The sequence below is a fragment of the Ursus arctos genome, chromosome X (assembly GCF_023065955.2).
Source record: "Ursus arctos isolate Adak ecotype North America chromosome X, UrsArc2.0, whole genome shotgun sequence".
NCBI classification, from domain to species: domain Eukaryota; kingdom Metazoa; phylum Chordata; class Mammalia; order Carnivora; family Ursidae; genus Ursus; species Ursus arctos.
In genome coordinates, this window is record NC_079873.1 from 6,817,062 (window position 1) to 6,839,682 (window position 22,621).

The window sequence follows — 22,621 nt, forward strand, 5'->3', positions numbered from 1 at the left end:
TTTGCACTTGAGGAATCCTAAGATGTGTAAATACCCTTTTATCTGCTAATAAGACCTTGGGAATCCATGGAATCTTTCTAAAGGCTTTGATCAGACTGGGTTTGGATTTTAGGGCAGGATTGCTTAATAGGTGGTGGTGTTTTCTTCCCTAGAGGCACATCAAGTCTGGGCGCCTCTCTTTTTGTGGTTTCAGCAGGAAAGCATACTTTTTTTGCTATTCCAAATTACATTCAATTTTTAGTATCTCACAGGACCCTGTCTGAGCTGCGGTCGCCAAATCTGAGGTCATCTTAGTGACAAGGTGCGATGTAGGTAATGGCAGGCTAATTATTCATTCAACAAATATTTATCCATTACCTGCTCTTTGTAGGTCTACCGTAGAGAACATAAGATGCCCTTTTCCTTCTGTTGCTTCTTGCCCAGAACTTCTCAACCTCAGTACTACAGTCTGTGGCCTCTACTCACTAGATTCCAGCAGCTCCCGGTTTAGAACGAAAAAATGTTATGTCTCGGGCAATGTGAAATACCTGGTCTGGATCACATCTGTGGTGGGCAGAAGAATGGCCCCCCAAAGATGTCCAGACACATCCGAATCCCCCAAATCTATGTTTTTTACATGGCATATGGGACTTTGCAGATGGGGTTAAATTCAAGATCTTGAGATGGAACGATGAGTCTGCATTATCCGCGTGAACCCGCTGGAATCACACGGGTCCGCGTAGGAAAGAAGCAGGAGGTCAGTGTCAGGGAAGGAAGGGTGAGACGCAAGTTGAGGGTGGGAGAGGGACCCAGTTGCTGGAAAGGGCCATGAGGCAAGGAATACAAGCAGCCTCTAGATGCTGGAAAGGGTAAGGAAACAGAGCCTCCCCAGGAGCCCCCAGAAGGAACGAAGCCTGGCTGACACCTTAATTTTAGCACAAGAGATTCATTTGGGACTTCTGACCTCCAGAACTGTAAGATAATAAATGCCTGTTCTTTCGAGTCACTGTGCTTACAGTGATTTCTTACAGCAGCTAGAGAAAATGAGTCCAGTATCCAAAATTCAGATTCTATTGGCTCAGCTGCTTTTATGAAGCTCCGATGGAATTAATTAAAACATTTTTTTGTTATGATGGAAATTTTAAGCATATATACGTGACAGAGAGCAGCATAATGAACCCCCTTGACCCATCACCAGCTTCAGCAATTATCAACTCACAATGACCTTGTTTCAAATCCACTCACTCCTGTCCTCCATCACCTGTATTATGTTTAAGCAAATCCTAGATATATCACGTTTCCCATAATTATTTCCAAATGCATTTCTAAAATGTATGGACTATTTAAAGTTTTTCTTTTTTTTAAGATTTTATTTATTTATTTGACAGAGAGAGAGAGCAAGTGCCCACAAGCAGGGAGAGCAGCAGGCAGAGGGAGAAGCAGGCTCCCTGCTGAGCAGGGAGCCCGATGTGGGACTCGATCCCAGGACCCTGGGATCGTGACCTGAGCTGAAGGCAGACGCCCAACCAACTGAGCCACCCGGGCACCCCAACGTATGGACTATTTAAAAAAAATAACTGAAATATCATTATTCAACCTAAATTAAAAAAAAAAAAGAATTCCTTAAGACCATCAACTCTCAAGGAGTATTCCCATTTCCAGTTGCCTCAAATATCACAGATGTTTTTTCCAGTTGGTTCATTTATTTATCTTTTAAAGATTTTATTTATTTATTTGAGAGAGAGCCGGAGAGAGAGCACGAGTGGAAGGGAGGGGCAGAAGCAGAAACAGACTCCCCACTGAGCAGGAAGCCTGACGCAGGGCTCGATCCCAGGATCCTGGGATCATAACTGGCAGAGCCACCCAGGCGCCCCTCCGGTTGGTTTGTTAATTGGGATTCAAATACAGCCCACACCATGCTACCGGTTGCTATGTCTCTGTAGTCTCTTTTTCATCCACAGGCTCCCTTTCCATCTCTTTTGTCCCCCTAGAAGTGTATTTCTCGAAGAAACAAGGTCATTGGTTGGGTAGAGTTTCCCCAGCTGGGATTTTGTTGATAGCATCCCCAAGATGTTAATATGGCCCTGTGATGTCTGTATTTCCTGGGAGCTGGTAATCAGATCCACAGGCTTTGATCCGATTCAGGTTTGACTTTTTGGCAAGACCGAGTCCTAGGTGGTGTGTTCTTCCACGGAAATGTGTCAGTGCTGGATGGCTATCTTTTCGTGATCTTAGCAGCCACTGAAGCTCAAGCCAAGATCCAGTCCATCCATGGGGGTGGGTGGGGGCTTCATTCAAATTCTGATTCCATCACTCCTTGAGGACTAGCCGAATGTTTTCAAGAAGAGACGCTTCTCTTATCTACAGGGTGGACACCCAGTGGTTCAAGACACTTGTTAACTTTGGGCAGCACACGGCAAATACGGACATTTCTGGCTTGCTTCTGGTCTGCACGGCATGCTGGCCATTTCTGTTTAGGGAACGGAGTCTTGGAGTCAAGCGTCACAGACCTGGGGCTCCTGGGTTTGGTGGGATTTCTGGGTGCTGTCAAGGTGGGTTTCTGTTTTCTGGGACTTCCTGGCATTGGTTGGGACTCTGAGGACAGAGTTCCATAGATTCCTGTCCCCACCGCCCACCTCAAGGCAATAGCAGGAGCCTGGGGACAAATGTGGAGGCCTATGAGTTTCCTGGGGCCGCAGTAACAAAGTAACAGACCGGGTGGCTTAAAACAACCGAAATTTCTTCTCTCACTGTTCTGGAGGCTAGAAGTCTGAAATCAAGGTCCTGGCAGGGCCGTGCTGTCTCCCTCCGAAGACTCTGGGGAGCATCCGTTCTGAGTCTTTCTCCCAGCTTCCAGTGCTGCGGGCATCACTCCAGTCTCTGCCTCCCTCATCACATGGCCTTCTCCCTGTGTGTCTGTGTCTCTCCTTTGTCTAAGGACACCAGTTATATTGGTTTAAGGGTTCACTCTACGTGGGTTTGAATTCATCTTAATTTAACTAATTACATCTGACCCTATTTCCAAATAAGGGCATGTTCACAGGTACCAGGCATAGGACTTGAACATTTCTTTTGGGGACATACTTCAACCCCCAACACCCGGGAACCCAGGGCATAGGAGTAGTGGACATTTTTCCTGCCAGCAAGATTGTGCTGACCTCGGGGAGGTAGTTGGCCTGACAGAGAAGCCTTGGAAACGAGTGCTTTGATTTGCAGGGGCAGGGTCTTTTCCCCCAAACGATCTTCTGTGCTGTCACTGAAAATTGCAGAGCAGGGGAGGGAGAAGCAGGCTCCCCGCTGAGCAAGGAGCCCGATGACGTGGGGCTCGATCTCAGGACTCCAGGATCACGACCTGAGCCGAAGGCAGACACTTCCCCGACTGAGCCACCCAGGCGCCCCGGGCTTGGCACCTCTAAAATGATAAATAAATCCTTATTGATTATGAAGTTAAGGAAAACATTACCCAGATGGCTCTTGGAATCGATATTGTGAAATCCCCCCCAAACCATCCCCTTTTGTGTGTGTCATCCAGCGCTCTGCGCCCTGATGGGTCTGGGCACGGGGCTCCGTGAGCTCCCCCACCCCGCGGCCGCTGCTGGTTCGAACCACTCTGTGAGCAGAAAGAGTTGTGGAAACACTGAGCAACTGGTTATAAAGTCGAAAGATATGATTTCTAATTTATACGTTGACCTGACTGGACCATGTGGTGCCCAGATATTTGGTCTGTGTCTGTGAAGTTGCTTCTGGACGAGACGAATGTTTGAATCAATAGACTGAGGAAAGCAGATGTGGGTGGGTCTCATCCAATTTGTCGAGGGCTGAATAATACAGAAAGAATGACTCTCTGTGAGTAAGGGGGAAGTCCTTCTGCCTGACCATTGGGCTGGGACATCACTTTTCCTGCCTTTGGACTTGAACTGAAAGATCGGCTCTTCTTGAGGCTCGAGCCTGCTGGCCTTGGACTGGGTACACCGTTGGCTCTCCCCGGTCTCCACGTCGCTGTCTGCAGGTCTTGGGACTTGTCAGCCTCCATAATCACGTCAGCAAATTCCTTAGAATGAATCTTTTTATCTATCTCTCTAGCTGCCTATCTATCATCTCCTATTGGTCCTGTTTCTCTGGAAAACCCCGAGTAACACGGAGGTCAGATGGGAACGCCAAGCTTCCGTCTCAGGGCTGATGCTTTATAGCAGTGGCCAGATCACATCGGACTAGTTACTTACATTCCCTGAGCCTTGGCTTCCCCACCAGAAAGCCTAGGCAGTACGAATGTCATCCTGCATCACACCTGTGCTGGGGGGGCTCTCTGCTTCCGCACCAGTGACACGTGGGGGTGAGCACTGTCTGTGGGGGGCTGTCCTGTGCATGGCGGGAGGCTGAGTAGCCTCCCTGGCTTCTACTCACCGGATGAAGTCCAACCTCCTTCCAAAAGTGTCTCGGGACACTGCCACGTGTCCCCTGGGGGCCACAATCGCCCCGGGCTGAGAATCACTGATACGTAACGACCATCTTGTAGATTTGCTGGGTTGTCGCTCCAGGATCTAGCGACGTTAACTGTGTTCCAAAGCTGTTCCATTCATGCTACAGAAGAGACTAAATCGTACCCCCAGTGTTGTCAGATGGAAAAAAAAAAAAAGTGGTTCATGACCCAGAGGCTGCTCCTTACTGTGTTGCCTAAATCCTCCTTCTTGTTTCTGTAAGCGGGAGACTTCCAAGCTGCTCGGCTTGGCTCACAAGGCAGAGGGCTGCAGTTTAAGGATCTGTTTTTCCAAATACACAGGGGACCAGAGTCATAATCCTGACCCAGAGAGCCCAGCCAGGAGGAAGCGTCTTGTAGTATGCTGGCTCATGGCAGCTGTGTCTTCCTAAAATTATGGTTTGCCTGGGGTACATTTTCAGTCTACTCGTTAGCATTTTGTTGGACATAACCCATGGGCTGGGAAGGAAAAGCGGTAAAAATGTAGCCTTGGGAGGGGAGACTTGGAGAGGAAGGAAGTGGGTGGTTCTGAGTGTTCTAAGTTTGGGAGAGAAATTGGTCTAACATTTTTTTTAATCTGAATTTTAATTCCTCAGGTACAAGTGGAGTGTGCCTGCAGCGTGACAGCCAGGACCCGTTCTAAGAAGACTGCTTTGTGCTGGGAAGCCGACACACAGCAGAATAACGCACTAAAATGGACCGAACGCAGGCTGCCCGGCTTATCCACACAGCTGACTTTTCCAGAATACCCGACGTGCAGTCTTTGGAGTGGAAGGTCAGGAAAGGAGAACCACCCGAATCTCCAAACTGGCTGTATCTACACATTTGAGAAAAGCGCTGTCAGGTTCTCCGTCCCCACTCAAAATCTAAACAACAGCCTTTCTGATCACAGTCAAGTAAGTGTCAAAGTTAAAGCCATAAAGCCACAAAATAAAACACCAGGGAATAACCCCACCCTGTCCCCATTCCAGTCCCCGAGCCTGCGGAGGGGTCCCAGGTTAGGGATTTTGGCATTTATCTCTTCCTTTGCAGTCCCTAAACCAGCGAGACAGGAATTAGCAGGAACCCCATCTAATCTCCTCGACAGCCTGTGGATTTGCATTATTTAAATATATGGGAAGTGCCCATAATTGAGTAATTATTCTAGCATTTAAAGAATGCCAAACAATGAGCCATTTCTTCTTCAGACCCAATCCGGCCCACTTCCGGTTTCCTCTCAGCTCGATGTGCAGAATTAGCCCATGTGTCATTTCCTAGAACACTTGACTGTTTACACAAGTAAGCAAGACTCCTTTGGCAGTATTTATTTCTCTCATTTTAGATACGACGATTGTGGCCTTCATGGTACCCCCCTTTTCTAGAAGCTTCTCAAGCATCGAACGTGTCTAGATGCAAATTTGTACCTTGTATTTGAAAATAAAATAAAATAAGATAAAATAAAGACTCTCCTTCGGGAAGAGGAGTGGGGACAGAGGCGGAATCTAATTGAAAGTAAAAATCTTCAAACTCTGTGTTTGCTCATCTGGCATGCAAAGAGCGTGCTGCTTTTACTCCTTAACGAGCATTTGAAGGAAAATCTTCCGCAAGCTGTAGTTGAGTGCATTTTAACCACTGCAGAAAAGGGATTTCCCAGAAGGTCGGAGCTGCAAACAATCATCTGCACCTCAATTACCCAGAGCCTAAGTGGATTTTTCCTGAGCTGGTTTTCCATCAGAAATCTTGGTGAGAGGATAGGTCACAGCAATGTTTGTACTTTCGTTGTTGGCGAGGCTGTGGTTTTAATACAGAGGCAATAAAGAATGTGTGATTGTGCATTCAGCTCAGACCGAAGACTTCTTCCCCTCCAGTGTCCGGCGTGTGCCTCTGTCTTTAGTCCCGCATGGAAAGCCCCGCTGGACCGTAAGAAAGACGGGCCTTCTTCTCCCTGACAATTAGCACACGCAGATCATTCTTCCCAATGGCTGGCGGTGCTGGGGAGTCAGGACTCCCTTCCTCCGGCGCCTCCGGCCCAGCTGCCTGCACAGGTCTGCAGGGACCAGCAGCGGCTGCCTAGGGCAAACCTTTCAAGTCAACAAGGACTAACGGTGCTGTCAACAGGCCTTGGGCACCCCAAGTTCTGGCCTTTTCCTTTAGTTAGCTCACTCAGGGAAGATAAATGCAACAGGCCTGCTGTACTTCTCCGAGTCAGAGAGCTCCAGGGGCCACCTGGGCATGTGGATAAAGCTTTTCCAGCGGGGGTCTCCCATCCATCTTCACTGGCACGCTGTGTCCCCCCTTTTTCTGAATTCTCCTCTAGTGACGTGCACATGAAATAAGGACTATCCGTAGATGTTGTCATGATGGTCAGATGGTTTATATTTGCTAAGTGCTTGGAAGAGAGCAAGCGGAGCGGACTCTCTCAGGCCAGGCTCCCTAGAAGCGGCGCCTGAGGTGGCCGTTCTCATGCGAGTGACTGGGGGGGGGGGTGCTGGCTGAAGGGGGTTGGGAGGCAGGCGAGGGCAGGGCACAGCTAGCAAAGCCATGGCAGCCCATGGGGAACTCTGGTGTGTGGCAGCCAGGAGTTTGTCCCACGAAGGCAAGAGGCAGGGCCGTCTTGCTGCAGAATCAGTCCCTGGGGGGTGGGCAGAACCTCTCAGACGTCTGTCAGCCAAGGGTGACCCTCCCAGAACGGTCTGTGCCCCAGCCAAGGAGGTCTGGGTGGGATGCCGCATTTGCTGTGAGAATCAAGCATCTGGTGCCAGCAGCTCATGTGCCAAGGGAACAGGGCTCAGAACTTGGGAACCTGAAGGCCTGAGCCTCAGCTTCCGCATGGGAGGCGCCTTCCTTTGAGTCTCACGGGGCCTCCCTGAATCCTCGATTTGGGCTTGGAACCTGGGCTTCATCTGCAGACAAATCACAGTCGTAAGTGCCTTGTGGCGTGGGGGGTGCACAGGCTCTCTCTTGTTCTCTGTAGCATGCCAACACCCAGCCCAGTGCTTGTACACAGTAGGTGTGCAGCTCAGTCCCACCCGGTGTGCAAGACCTCCCATCCTCGGGGAAAGGCCAGTCCACTCTTGCCTCTCAGCTCCTAACTGGATGGGTCTCCCCCCACTCCCCTTACTCTTTATGTGATACTTTCTCTTCTTGCCTTTGATGTGTGGGTGTTCTCCTCTCTCTGTAGAGTCTGGCTTCAGTCTAACACACCCTGGTCCCATTCAGGGCAGATTTGAGCGACAGTACCCAGATTTGTGAAATTCTGAAAGGACATGATGCCTGGGAGAGTGGAACGCAGCTTCAGCCTGGCCACGTTGGGTGGCAAAGTGACTGCAGGGTGGGTGGGAAGAGAGAGAAAAAGCAGTGGCAGCTTGCTTGGCAATAACTCATGCTGCTCAGAAGGGAAGAGATCACAGCAGGGAGACTTGCCCTTGGGCATCCCCCCCCCCCCCCCCCCGCAATGTGCAAGATCAGGAAGTATTCGCTTTTTTGTTACTCTCCCTACCTTTTCCTGGGACATTAATAATCACCCATGTTTCACTAAAAGGACTCTAGTGGTGGGATTTCTGGCATATTAAGTTTTGGGTGGGGGCAGATACTTGGGGAGCAAGGAAGTTTCTGTGTTGTTGTGGGAGGAGGGGAGAAAAGAGCTTCCTTGGATATGTCCCAGTATGCAGTCTCCATGCCTCCACGGTCTTTAAAAACATTTCCCCCTTATAAAAGTAATGTTACCATTTTACAGACAATTTGGAGGGTAAATAATTTTTAAAAAACCATCTCACAAAGGAATGCAAACTACTGTGAGCCTTCTGAAAGGTTTTCCTTCAGTCTCTTCTATGTATCTAGACTTGGACCACTGTTTGACCTTTTACTAGCTGTTTTTCTATCACCATAACACTGTTTTAAAACCTGCCTGATACTTTTCTGCATTTCCTGGCATTAAGTCTTGTGGCCAGGGAACTGGGGTACTAAGTAGCTGGGACACTTGGAGCAAGAGAGAACCTAAAGTTGGACTTCAATTTCCCCAGCTTGAGATGCGAGTGGAACATAAATTACCACCGAGGTTTCGAGGTTTCGGAATTGACCTGGCTTCCTCCCCAGCAGTGGCTTACTTGGGTCTCTGCTCAAACTATCAGAACCTCCGCTCTGGAAGGTGGAAGAGCTCAAGGCAGGTCAGGGGGCCTGGCCCAGAGCGGGGACTCCGGATCAGCCCTTCTGGGGCTCTCCTGGCAGGGATGCATAAGTGGCCACCTACCCGGCTCCCCGCTTCCAGGTGTGTCCTCCCAGCTCCACCCAAGATGACTGGCCACTGGTACCTCATCCAGCTACCCGAGCTCCCTCGGCCTCCCCTCCGGGGCTTTACCCCACTTCGCGGGACCATCTCGGGTATTCGGGAGACCCAAGGCACATGTCCCCCCCCCCCCGCCCCAAGTGAGTAGAAGGGAGGCCCCCAGACCTCCAAGGCCTGGGAACGGGTAAAATGAGGTGACCGCCCTCTCCCCCGGGAATTGTTTGGGTCCCAGGAGTCAGCCCCAGGCGGGCCGTGTCTGCAGCTCGGGTGGGGTGCCGTCCTCCCGGCCCTCCTTCCTCTCCGTGGTGGCCCGGGGGCGGACGGACGCGGCGGCGCCCATCCTGGCCCCCGCGCGGTTTCCCGGCGAGGCCGGAGGAGGGAGGTGGTGGAATGGGAAGAGGGAGGAGCGCGCGGGGCGGGAGGGGAAGGAGAAGGAGGAGCAGCGGCTGGGAGTGGGGGGGGGAGAAGGAGCCTCGGGCTGGGGAGCCGGAGGAGCAGCAGCAGGAGGAGGTGGGGGCTCGGGGGTAGAGGAGCGGGTAGCGGAGGAGCCCCGGGGGAGCTTGGAGGCGGAGCAGCGGAGGGAGACTGCAAGGCTAGCAGCAAAGACAGGAGGTGCAGCCGAGGGGGACCGAGAGGAGGGGGCGGAGCAGCGGGAGAGGGCGGGGACTGCGTGCGCCCCGCCCCTCCCGACCGGGCCGCGCGGAGGAACGAAGATGGCCGGGCGCGCCGCAGGAATTGAGGGGCCGCCGGCACCGGCGGCGGCGGCGGTGGCGGTTCCGGGGCTGTGACTCCACGCGTGGCGGCGATCCGAGCGAGCCGGGCGGGCGAGCGGGCGGCGCGGGCGACAACGCGCAGGGTCGGGCCGGCGGCGGACGGGCGCCGGTGCGCGGGCGCCGGGCGGAGGATGCACCGGGCGCGGCGGGCGGCTCCCCGCGGCCGCCCCCGCGCCCCGGGCGCCGGGCCTTAGTGCTGGCGGAGGAGGCGGCGCGCGCGGGGCGGCCGGGCGGCGGCGGCGGGGCTCGTGCGGTCATGCCGTGGCTGAGCGGCGGCCGGCGGCGGCGGCGGGGAGAGCCGCGGGAGGCCCCACGGGAGCCGCCGCCGTCCGCGCAGCCCCCTCGGGAGCCGCCGCCGCCCGCGCCCCCTGCCGCGGCCCCCGCGCCCCCCGCGCCCCCCGCGCCCTCCGCGCCGCCGCCGCCGCGGGCCCGGGAGAGCGCCGAGCTGCCGCTGCCCGCCGGCTGGGAGGAGGCGCGCGACTACGACGGCCGCGTCTTCTACATCGACCACAACACGCGCCAGACGTCGTGGATCGACCCCCGCGACCGGTAAGGGCGGGGGCGCGGACCGGGGCAGGGATCCGGGCGCTCCATCCCTTGGGCTCTGGGAGGGGATCGAGGACGCCGGGAGGCCTCCGGGTCTGGGCGAAGATCGCCTGTCTTCGGGGCCCCGGACGGGATCCGGGCGCCCCACGCCCCCACCCTGGGGCCTTCGACGAGGATCGAGGCGCCCCCTCTCCGGCCTCGAGTCCCCGGAGTGCGGAGCCCCGGCCGCCTCCCGGCCCCCGCTGCGGGGCCGACACAGTGACTTGGTTCCCTCACGTCACCCGCTGACCGGCGCCTGGAAGCTGGGCGCCTGGAATTTCCTCTCCCAGGGCTGACGGATGGCTCTCTTTTCCTTTTTCCGCTGCGGCCTCGCCCATCCCTCCCGGGCCTCGGCGGCCCACCGCCCCCGGCCCCCGCGGTGGCCAGATGAGCTGTCATCTTGGAGCATAAACGTGCGCTCCAGCTTCGTGGTGTGGGTTCCTTGTCTGGCGGCCTCAACCTAGTTTCCATCCAAAAACTGGTGCCAGATGGGCCACTTCAGGGATTCCCAGTTCTTTTGGAGTTGGGAGAGCCTGCTCCCAGACTATGATGGTTGCTCTTTAGCGCCTTTTAAAAACTGGGCTAAAATTCTGATTGAAATAGCCTTGTGCACTGCAGCCAGAATGGAATATGATTAGACCCATATGCTTTTGGAGTAAACGAAAAACAAGAGTTGAATTTCAGGTTTCCTTTTTGTGCAAGATGTGAATAGGGCACTAAGTTGTCTTATTATTCATGTGAGTATATCCCATGGAGTAAAAAATGGATTCTTCTAAAAGCACTACCAGATTGTATTTAATTAAGTCCATGTAATGATGCTTTTCCTTAGCTTTCTGTGTGATTGCTGGTTTCAGTGGTTCCGCTTTTTTGGAGAGATGCCTCTGTGTGTGTGTGTGTGTGTGTGTGTGTGTGTGTGTGTGTGTGTGTGTGTAATTGGGAATTCTGTTGAAACCAAGTGTTTCTAGTGGTTACTTGATATCTTGTCCTATGGGGAGCAACTTGTCTCTGCACTGGGCCTGAGTGCCAGAAAGGAAATACTGTAGGCTTCCCAGTGATTTTAAGACTTGAAAAGGCCCAGTGTGATGACACTGCTCCTGCTTCCTCCTTACCTGCACAGGAAAGGCAGTGCTGCATGGCACTGGCGTTTGAAAATAAACTTTGGAGGAGGGAAGCTGTTGAATTATTGTTTGAAGAATCTCTCTGGGTTCAGATAGGGAAAAACAAAACAAAGCAAAACGATCGTGTTTCCCTGACATTCTCCCTGAACACAGCTAACTTCTGGACTCAGAAACTTAGATAAATCCTAGCACAGTTTTATGGGTTAAAAAGATGTTTAGTTATTTTGAAAATCAGGTGAGATCATATAATAATTTTAACCAAAGGCTAGAGCCACAGCTGTTTGATCAAGCCTTGGATGGTTCTGGAATTGGTAGAACTGCTTGGAACGTGGTGCCCTTTTATGCTGTATGTCTGTTAAAAACCCAAACAACTGGAAAATGAACCAATTAAAAATACTGTTTGGCTTAGAAAAGGCTAAGGCTCATTTTATGAGGGTAATATAAAACAGTTGTGGTTACATTGGAGTGGGGATTCAAGATGAAAAATATAAATGTGCAAATTTCCATTTTAATGGTATGACCCAGGACAGAGGTGAGCAGACCCTACAGGAGTCAGCTTGTAGAATCTTCCTTTCTGTGTGTTTTATACACATTTCCTATGTTCTTTTTTCCAGAAATCCATTTGTGTTACTGAATGACGTTTTCACCCTTTTCAGACATCACTTATGTTATAGATTTTTTTGAAAGTCCCATTTCTAATGCTAAAAGTGTCAATCGAGTGAACAAAAGTGCATATTTTACATTTTTTGTAAAGTAAAAACACGTGTATACTTTCATGAAACATTGTTTTTATAGTGAGTGAAAATTCAGCTGGGGACAGCTTGCACTTCAGCTCCCATAATACCTTGCCCGAAATATGTATGGAATGTTCAGCAAGCCACAAACATTTAAGTGGAGTCTCCCGAAGGGTGTAAATGGCGTATGGTGTAATAGCCATTCTTCTTCCTCTTTCAAAACAGAACCCTGCCGATTTTTATGGGTGGCTGATTATCCTTTAAAGTTGTAATTGATTTTTATTATATGGAAAAAAACTGTTTGTCGGAGCACATCTTCTCCATGTGCATCTGACAGTTAAAATCGTTTTTGAGTTGTGTTTGATTCACACAACTGGAAGATGGTGTTCAGGGACTTTCTCCAAACAGCTTCCAAATAGAGAACTGAGAGGAGGGTGGCAAATAAATAAATAAATAAATAGGTTTTTAAAGAAAATGAAATTAGGAAGGAATAAATGAACGTAGTAGGTGAGGCGAAAATTGTTGCTGACTTAAAACATTATCTCATATACAATTTAGTAAAAACTGCAATGGCGTAAACTATGCTCCTATAAGCAAAGTAACTGAGGGCCGAGGGTTGTAAAATAATCTCTTGTAGAGTTTTATAGTGATTCCATTCAGCGTTGTGTTTAGCAGCATTTGATACTGGCGGCTCAGGGTGTGTTGGTAAATTACTGGAGTGGTAATTTCTTTTTCAGGTCACAACCAAAAGGTTGCAAGCCTAAGGAAGTAATCTTTACAGATGTGGCTTCAGATGTATAAAAAAACTCAGTATTTTCAAAACGGAGTTTTTTGGGTTTGATTTTGAACCCACCTTAGGCTTCAATTCACTATCTCCACAGCTCTGTACCGTCTGTATAATTTGGATAGTTTCCTGCCACTCGTATCCAAAGACCTTGTTAAAAAATATCAAGTTGATTGTTTCTGTGGCTGGTAGTTTCTGTGGGTGAGTCTTGTGTGGTTTCCATTAGTCGCACGTGTGTATTTTATGTATATTAACTCAGAGTTCAGCGACCACTCTGTACAGAGATATTTGCTATTTAGGCAGAAAACATGGGAAGAACATTTTTGCCTCCTTTGGAAAAATGTTGTGCCTTTGACAGTTGTATATATGTGTGCTTCCTGTGGGATTGTGTTGACGTTATCCTATAGATGGACTGAGTGATTGAAACTTCATGCTCTGTTTCGTGGAGCTCAGTTGAGATTACAATACTGGAATGCCAACCTCCAGCAGTTTAAGGATGGTGGATCGTATCACATTTGAGATCAAAGCAGAATGTAACTAATCCTGATGATGGTGGAAGGCCCGGATTATATCATGACATAAACTTTTAGGGACCCATTTGTTCTCGAGATGGGGTTTGACCTGCTCCAGTTGGAGGAATTCTGTGGTATATTAACATTCCTTTGAACAAGCTATTGTTTTATGGAGAAAACAATCCATGGTTTGGGAATTTGCCAGGCCGGAGCCCCATATAACAGAGCCAAATGACATCATTGCCACCTTCTTGCGACCTTTATTTGTATTAATTAATAAGCGGTTTACTATATTTACTCCACAGAGTCTATTTCTGGATTATACAAACTTTCTGATAAACAAACAATGATTTCTCTGTTTTTCATATTTTAAGATTATCAGTACTGTTTGTATGAACATCAGGGAGTGTCTTGCTTTTAAGGCCTTAAGGGGTGGGCTCCTGGAAGAATCTTTGTCCGTTTAGATTGTCAACAATCATTTCTTTGGTTTCTTTCTTTTCTTTTCTTTCTTTCTTTCTTTCTTTCTTTCTTTCTTTCTTTCTTTCCTTCCTTCCTTCCTTCCTTCCTTTTTTTTTTAAGAAAAGTGAATGGAAAAGTCATTTCTGAAAATAGATCCCGGATGTTTAGAAATCTCTAAGTTTCCTTTTCTCCCTTTTCACTCTGATTTCGGAAGTGGAAATAACGTGTTCCACCTTCTCTGGTAGGTTCTGCTCCAGGAGCCCACGGGTCAAGCATTAAATGTTAAAAGCCACCTGGAGAGCCTGGTGAGCTGCTTCTAGCCCAGGTCCTTTCGCCGATGTTGGTTGCCTTTCTAATACCTTCAATAAAATTAATCTGATGGAATATAGCAGAGTTACATTCTCCTGAATTCAGTTATTCCCATTTAAATCCAGTAAAATGAAGAGATATTTACAGAGATTCTTGGCCTCCCGAGTTCTGGGGAGGCAGATGGAGACCCAACTTTTCTGGGAGATGGGGGATAGACATACAAAATGAAGATGGTTGCCACGAGGTGGTGATGGCTTCTGAGAAAAGGAGGGAGGGCTCATTTGGGGGGGGGGTGTCTTTATTTTCTTCCATTGATTTCCTTTGTTGAAGGTTTCTCCTGGGCTTTCTGGGAGCTGGGGAGGAAAAGGAGGAATGTGAAGAAAGTGCCGGAGGCAGGAAGTGCCTGTGGGCTGTTTGGGATCAATGAGGTCAGTTTCACCTACCCAGCGTCTTTGTGTGAGGGAGCTGAGACTTGGGCAAGACCGTGAAGAGCTTGGAACCCTCAGCTTGGGAGTTGGAAGGGCTAGGACTGTCTTGTGCAAGCCCCTCATTTCGCACTGCAGTCCATAGTTATGGGGATGTCCTGCTGGAGTTTGAAGGACAGGGACTCGAGCGGAGTTGACTTTCTGGCCGAGAACCAGTGCTCTTTCTGGTATGCCACTCAGCTGCCCAAACCCCACCCACTTTTAAGCATCCTACCTCTGTGTATTCATTCATTCATTCATTCATTCATTCATTCATTCAACAACTGTTGCACAGCCTCTCGGTCTCAGGTGCTTCTCCAGGATTTGGGACTCCAGCAGTGAGCGCCAGCAAAGTCCCTGCTCCGTGGGGCTTACATACCTCACAATGGTGAAGGCATCTTGAGAAAGTGTTTGCAGAGCTGTGGAATCTTCAGTGTTTTCTCTCTGGCGGGTCCTCTTTTTATTTCTTTAAAGCTCAAGGGGCTAAGGAAGCAAGAGGGAAGGAGAAAGGGAGGAAGGTTAGGGCAGCCCCCAGACAGCAAGCCCTGTACTTGGGTGGGTGGGCCAGCCATCGCTCTAGGCTGGAAAGCTTCTGAGTGGCCGTGATGTTCCAGCCTCAGTGCCCCCGGGAGACAGAGCACTGCCAAGGTGAGTACGGCCTTTCCAGGCTGTGTGGAGCTCAGTCAGGACACCAGAGAGCCACCGTGCGGGGTGAACTCTTGCTGCCACTTGGAGCCCTGTCCCACGGGAAGGTGCCCGTCTCCAGCGTGGGGGTGGCCTCTGAGTGTACAGATCAACTGGATTTGCCCTGAAAATTGTCCTCACTTAAAAAAAAAAAAGTTGAGATAATATTTCCATACCATGAAATGTACCATTTAAAATGCACAGTATAGTGGTGTTCAGGATATTCACAGGGTTGTGCCACCATCACCACTAATTCCAGAACTTTTCCGTCACCCCAGAAGGAAACACTATCGCCGTTAGCAGTTACTCCCTACCTCCGTCAGCCCCTGGCAACTACTCATGTGCTGTCTCTGTAGATTTGCCTGTTCTGGACATTTCATCTGAGCGGAGTCAGACACTCTTTGGCCCCCTGTGTCTGGTTTATTTTGCTCAGCGTGATCTCTTCGAGGTTCATCCGGTGCTTCATGCCTTTTCATTGCCAAGTGCTGCTCCGCCGTGTGGCTCGGGCACAGTTTGGAAGCCGCCCCGAAGGGCCCGCCTCGTCCAGGTGTTCCCTACGGAGTAGAGGAAGCAGGCGTGGCTTGAAATTGCACTGTGTCAACTCCAGCAGTTCTACTCACAGAAAAATGACCGTTCCCGTGTTTACAATGACAGATGTAAACACCACCTCGTGTAGTCCGTGAGCAGCACGAGCTCTTGGGCCGGCTCGGATCAGCTGTTGTCTGTTCTCGTTGGTTCGCTGCTTGTTTTGGCTTGCCCACAGCTGGAGCCGGCCTTCCCAGGGCCCTCTGCCCGTGGTGCCCAGGGAGCCCCGCGTTTCAGGCTTCGGATTCTGTTCCCTCCCATGAGCCCCGAGTGGATTCCTGTGTCTGGAGATGGGGTCACAGCTCAGTACAGGTTCGGTGTTGATCGGAGGTGGCCCTGCATTTGGATTTCTGAACCGTGACGAATAGCTCTGTGTCGCGGACTGTTCGAACTGCTCATCCCGGCTCTGGGGAAAATGTTTCCTTGCCCTTCTATCCCGAGTGTCCGTTCATGCAGGGAAGTGTCCATTAGCCTGGGCCGGACAGGCGAGCTTAGGTGAAGCCCGTGAGTGCTCGGAACGGGGCAGTTCGGGGCTTCGGGGCAGTTTGGGGCTTCGGGGCCCGGGCCGGCCCGTGGACTTCGCCTGGTGGGTCGGGGCCGGGACCGGGCCGTGCGCAGGGCCGTGTGCAGCCGCCCGCTGGGCCCCGATGTGTCCCGATGTGCCCGTGGGGCCTGGCGCTCGGACTGCAGTGCAGGGAGGGTCTGGCTGCAGCTGCACACGTTCGCACCCTGCCTCCACTCGCTCTCGCCCAGAAATGCCCCTCACACACTGGCCCGCTTCTCAGAGAAAACGGACGTTTTTGAGGAGGGGGGATGCTGTCCTGACAGTCGGCCCTTCTGAGGCCTGGGTGAGTTGTTTGTGAAGTGACGCACTTCATGTGACGATCAATGGGTGGATGCAGCCAAAGCAGCGGGGAGCTCTGTGCAAATTCACTGTTTGGCATCATGGCAACTCCCAGTCCTCGCTTGGCGCTGCGCTCGCGTGCACAGCTGCCCTTTGAAATGTTCGGGTCCACAGGGACCTGGGCTGTTTTTCTATGACGCGGGGAACCCACTGAAACATTCTTGCCATATGAGAATGAAACAGTGCATAAATATGCAGAACACATGGAAATCCCCAACTGCCCCTTCCCACAGGGAACCTCCCTCAGCAGCTTGCTCTGTGTCCTTCTAGTCCCTTCTCTACGCTCTACCTAAATACATGTGCATGAAGCTGGACCTTTGTCTTGGGATTTTACATAAATGGGATCATACTACCAACTTTTTTCCCCCGTGACTTGACACTCTCGTTTGATAATATGTCTGGGTGCTCTTTCCACTGTTGGAGTATATAGATCTACCACCGTTCTTTAACAGGTTTTTTATTGAGGTAAATTTCACATAACAAAATTGCTCATTTTTAAAAAAGATTTTGTTTATTTGAGAGAGAGAGAGTGAGAGAGAGAGCACGAGAGGGGAGAGGGTCAGAGGGAGCAGCAGACTCCCCACTGAGCAGGGAGCCCGACACTGACCGATCCTGGGACTCCAGGATCATGACCTGAGCCGAAGGCATCGCTCAGCTTACTGAGTCACCCAGGCGCCCAGCAGAATTAACTCATTTTAGGGGCGCCTGGGTAGCGCAGTCGTTAAGCGTCTGCCTTCGGCTCAGGGCGTGATCCCGGCATTGCGGGATCGAGTCCCACATCGGGCTCCTCCGCTGGGATCCTGCTTCTTCTCTCCCACTCCCCTGCTTGTGTTCCCTCTCTCGCTGGCTGTATCTCTGTCACGTAAATAAATAAAATCTTTAAAAAAAAAAAAAGAATTAACTCATTTTAAAGTGAGCTACTCCGTGACGTTTAGTGCAGTCACAGTGCTGTGCACCGCCCCCTCTGTCCAGTTCCAAAGCATTTCCTTCACCCCAGAAGGAAGCCCCATCCCCATAAAGCAGCCACCCCATTTCCTCCTCCCCACAGCCCCTGACACCCCCCCAGGCTGCTTTCGCCCTCGCTGGTGTTGCCAGTTCTGGACGTTCCATCTAAGTGGAGTCGTGTGATATGTGGCCTTTTGTGTGGGGCTTCTTCCATCTAGCCTGCTGGTTTTTTTGTTTTGTTTTGTTTTTTTAGATTTTTTTATTTATCAGAGAGAGAGTGCACATGCCCAAGCAGGGGGAGTGGAACTCGATCCCGGGAGAACCTAAGATCATGACCTGAGCCAAAGGCAGAGGCTTAACCCACTGAGCCACCCAGGTGTCCCCAGCCTGATGTTTTTGAGGTTCATCCGCATTGTAGGGGCCTGGTTTTATGCTTCTGCTTTTGGTGTACTACGGGGAAAGCCCTCACGGGACCCTAACCAAGGGCAGCCATGTGAACTGTGCCCACGGGAGCAGCCCGCACTCTAAGGAAAATCAGTCGACCATCAAAAAAAGAGTTAAGCTTTTCGTTTTTTCCTTAATTTAGCCTTTGAGTCGTTGAGAAAGAGAGAAGTATCAAATCTTCCACATCTCTTTTTATCATTAGGGACAGGGAGCCCAAAAACTAATATGTAGTAAGACTTTTTAATAATCTAGCTGCTACGTTTGCCGGGTGCCGTGGAGCGGAACAAATGAGCGTCACCCAGCCCTTTTCCTCCAGGAGCTGCAGACGCCGCTGGGGAGGCAGAGGGACGGTCTGCGGAGTAAGAAGCCAGTGCCCCGGGGGCTACCAGCGTGCTGCCAGCGGCGGGCCGCCCTCAGGCCAGAGGCCGAGGCTGAGGCCCCAGCTTAGCTCCTGCCCCTGCACCATGCTGCCCTGCAAGGCCCCGAATGTCCTTGTGCCTAGATTTTCCCACACGGACGAGGGGGACGACGATACTTGTTGTTAGTTAGTCGATGAACCAATGTTTCAGTGTGAATTGTTTCCCGAACGTCCTGGCGGGCCGTGGGAGATCCTAGGGCAGGGGCTGGCCATCAGTAGCCCACAGGCTGAATCCAGCCCACCACCTGTTTTTATCCAGCCTGCAGGAGAAGAAGGGGCTTTCCATTTTTAAGTGGTTGAAGAAGAATACAAAGAAGAGTAGTATTTTGTGACATTTATGGGAAATTCAAATTTCAGTGTCCATGAATAAAGTTTTATTGGAGCTGAGGGATACATGCTGTGGCTGCTTTCAAGCTATAGCTAACTGTAAGGACAGAGTTAAGTTCTGGACAGAGACCATGTGGCCCACCAAGCTGAAAATATTACCATCTTGGCTCTTTACAGAAAATGTTTACTGACCCCTGATCTTACAATACACGATTCATTAAGGTAACCATGGGTCCGTGGGCGTATAGGGGGGTGGGGCACAGGATAAGACCTGAAGACTCCAGTGGGAAGTCTAACCAACTGGAGGAAAGGGGCTTGGAATCATAAAAGCCAGTGGGGATGTTTTAGTCAAGGAACCCCCTCTGTAGAAACTTTTTCAGAAAAGGATATTGTATCTGTCATAAGGCAATCAGGGAAAGTTAGATTAGATCATTTAAATAATATGTAAATTAAGACTAAGAAGGCAGGAAAGTAACCGCCTTCAGAAAGATTTTCATTAGGGGGCACCTAGGTGGCTCAGTCTGTTAAGCATCCGACTCTTGGTTTCAGCTCAGGTCATGATCTCAGGGCTGTGAGATTGAGCCCCGAGTCAGGGAGCCCGCTTAAGATTCTGTCTCCCTCTCCACGGGCTCTCTCTCTGTTTCTCTCTCTCTTAAAAAAAAAAAAAAAAAAGGAAGAAGAAAGAAAGAAAGATTTTCATTAAAAATACACATTTAATTCTGGGGATCTAGTGTATAGCATTGTGATTATAGTTAACAGTACTGCATTGTATCCTCAAATTGCTAAAGATAGATTTTTTTTTAAGATTTTATTTATTTATTCGACAGAGAGAGAGACAGCCAGCGAGAGAGGGAACACAAGCAGGGGAAGAAGCAGGCTCCCAGCGGAGGAGCCTGATGTGGGGCTCGATCCCAGAACGCCAGGATCACGCCCTGAGCCGAAGGCAGACGCTTAACCGCTGTGCCACCCAGGCGCCCCTAAAAAGAGTAGATCTTAAATGTTGTCAGCACTAAAAGGAAATGGTAATTATGTAATGTGATGGAGGAGTTAGCTGATGATATGGTGATAATCATATTGCAATATGTAAGTATCAAATCATATTGTATACCTTAAACTTACACAATGTTATATGTCAATTATATCTCAGTAAAGATGGAAAGAACACACAGTTAAAAAAGCTAAGGTTTAGGGATGCTTGGGTGGCTCAGTTGGTTAAGGGTCTGCCTTCAGCTCAAGTCATGATCCCAGGGTCCTAGGATGGAGCCCCACATCGGGCTCCTTGCTCAGCAGGGAGCCTGCCTCTTCCTGTCCCTCTGCCTCTCCCCCTGCTTGTGCGCTCTGTCTTGCTCTCTCTGTGAAATAAATAAATAAAATCTTAAAAAAAAAAAAAAAAGCTAAGGTTTAAAGGTACAAAAAGCTTTAGTTCCTGGGGGAATTTGAGTAAGGGACTCATTCTTTTGTGCTCCTGGGTAAATGGATCTCCCCCCCACCTGAACTTCAGTGGGTTTTAAAGGCCCCTTAAGGGAATTGTGTGTGTGTACATATGTGCCTGCTCAGAGCATGCAGATGGAAAGAAGAAATCCAGCTGTTCCCTACCCCTCCACACCCCACTTCGCAGACCTGGAGGTGCAGAAAAGACCCTCTGGGACCAGTGTTACAGGGAGAGCCCATCATTAGCCCGTTCCTCGTCAGAGTAAACTGAGAGGCAGTCAAACCCCAAACCACTGTGTGATTCCAGGCAACACAACACACAGAAGGAAACTGGTATGATTCTGTTTATATAGCATTCTTAAAATAATAACGTTACAGAGATGGAGAACAGATTAGTGGTTGCCAAGGGTTAGGAATGGGGAGCAGGGGTAGATGTGGCTCTAAAAGTCACTCGAGGGAGGCTTGTAGTAGTGGGATATTTCTAGATCTTGCTTGTGGTTATGGAAGCTACACATGTGATAAAATGGCACGGAACTAGTACAGAATAAGTACAGCCGCTCACGCTCACGGGGACGCACGCACACCGAACTCTGAGGGAGCTGTGTGGAGCGTACCAGTGTCAGTTACCCGGTCGCGCATTGTGCCATAGTCACGCAGGATGTGACCCCCCGGGAGAAATTGGGTGAGGGACACTCCCCATACATTTCTTTGCAACTTTCTGTGAATCTGTGATTGTTTCAAAATAAAAAGTTAAGAAAGAAAAAAAGAAAAGGAAATCAGAGAATGAAGGGACCAAGCAGTTATTTATAGTTTAAAAAAAAAATTTAAACCATCTCATTTCCTTTAACTTATTTAGATTTTACTCTGCTTTTTCTACACAGTACTGAGCACGTTATGGGTGCTCAATAAATATTGAATGCAATTATGCATGTAGAAACAGGTTTTACTTGTGTATTTCAGCATTTCACTTAGTTTTTCTCATGTATCCTAGAGTTCTCAAGAGCAGTCTTCTTTGTCAGCCGTCAGGGCCCCCGCTTTGTTGGAGAGTGGCCACCCTTGTCTTGACTCAGGGGATGTGCCCCTCTCTGCAGCTCCTGGTGAAGTCCTGCTTACTCAAAGCCAGTGGGTCTCAAGGAGGAGTGATTTTGTTCTCCCCCCCCCCTGGGGGGGGGCGTTTGGCAATGTCTGGAGATATTTTTGATTGCTGTAACTGGGGGCGGGGTTGGGGTGTGACTGGCCATTTAGGAGATAGAGGCCAGGGATGCTGTTAAATGCCCTACAATGCATAGGACAGCCCCCACCACAACGAACAGTGATTTGGCCCCAGATATCCATAGTGTCTAAGGTCACTCTGAGCCTGTCGTAGAGCAGCTAGACCTGCGGTTGGCTGGGGCAGGAGCACACAGCCCAGAGCTGTGCAGTGAGCACGGGGTGTGTGTGTGTGTGTGTGTGTGTGTGAGAGAGAGAGAGAGACAGGCAGAGTTGAGGACAAGGCCCTTTGTTCCTATAGACCTACATGGCAGTAACTCCTCCCCCTGCTGATTGATGTCCTGTCTCCACCCAGATTCGGAGCTGGGCAGTTGTTTGCCACAAAACCCAGGAGGGAGCAGGCTGAGAGGCTGAGGGTGGCAGAGGGGAGAGGCTGACTGAAGGTTCTAGAGCTACTTGCCTGCAGCACCTTTTCTTATATGAAATGTGAAATGACGTCTACTTACCCTTCAAAGCTGGTTGAACTGGGGTTCTGTTATTTGCAACCGGCAGAGGTGTCATTGCTCATGTGCTCCTAGCTTCCATCACTGACGTTCTTCTTGGGGGTGTAAGCTGCCACTGGGCGGCTCTACCATCATTTATTAAATTGTCGTCTGTTTCTGACCATTTAGATTGCCTCTTGATATTTATGATTATGTAAATACTATGATTATAGTGCTGCTTATGTGCAGTTGTTTTCTCTGTAGTGCTGTTTTTTCCATGTTTGCTTTAGGAGCTCGTCATAGGCATGGGATGAATGCAGACCAGTGGTTGGTTGGTTGGTTTTAATACACCTCTATTTTGGAGTGTGTTAGAATCACAGAAAAGTTGCGAAGACCATTTCCCCCATTGTTAACGTCTTATATCACCGTGGCATATTTGTCAACACTAAGAAGCCAGTTTTGTTCTGTTACTAGAACTCCAGACATTATTTGAATTTCACCAGTTTTTCCACCAATGTCTTTTTTCTGTTCCAGGAGTTTTTTAGAACTATTGAGTTGTTGGTATTTGTGTGGTTCAAACCTAGTATTTTTAAGTTTCTCCTATATCTCTCTTTTGTGGGTGTTCATTTATGTTTCGTGCATTCGACAGACTTGTTAGAAGTGCTCTGAGGCTTCATTTCATTTAGGCTAGTGACGTCATATGGCATTCATTGAATAGTGACTTGTGGAGAACC

General features: G+C 49.9%; 1 protein-coding gene across 2 annotated transcripts in view; it reads left to right on the forward strand.

Annotated features, from left to right (window-relative positions):
- The first annotated feature begins 9,726 nt into the window (after nt 1-9,726).
- WWC3 (WWC family member 3) overlaps nt 9,727-22,621 on the forward strand; it is a 117,792-nt gene continuing 104,897 nt past the window's right edge. Inside the window, exon 1 of one of the 2 annotated variants that reach the window (XM_048213426.2) lies at nt 9,727-10,042. In XM_048213426.2, the coding sequence (XP_048069383.1) occupies nt 9,750-10,042 (293 nt within the window). In that variant the 5' untranslated portion in view covers nt 9,727-9,749. Of the gene's footprint in view, nt 10,043-15,888; nt 16,040-22,621 lie in introns of those variants that run through there. The other variant, XM_057309988.1, reaches the window with a different exon arrangement.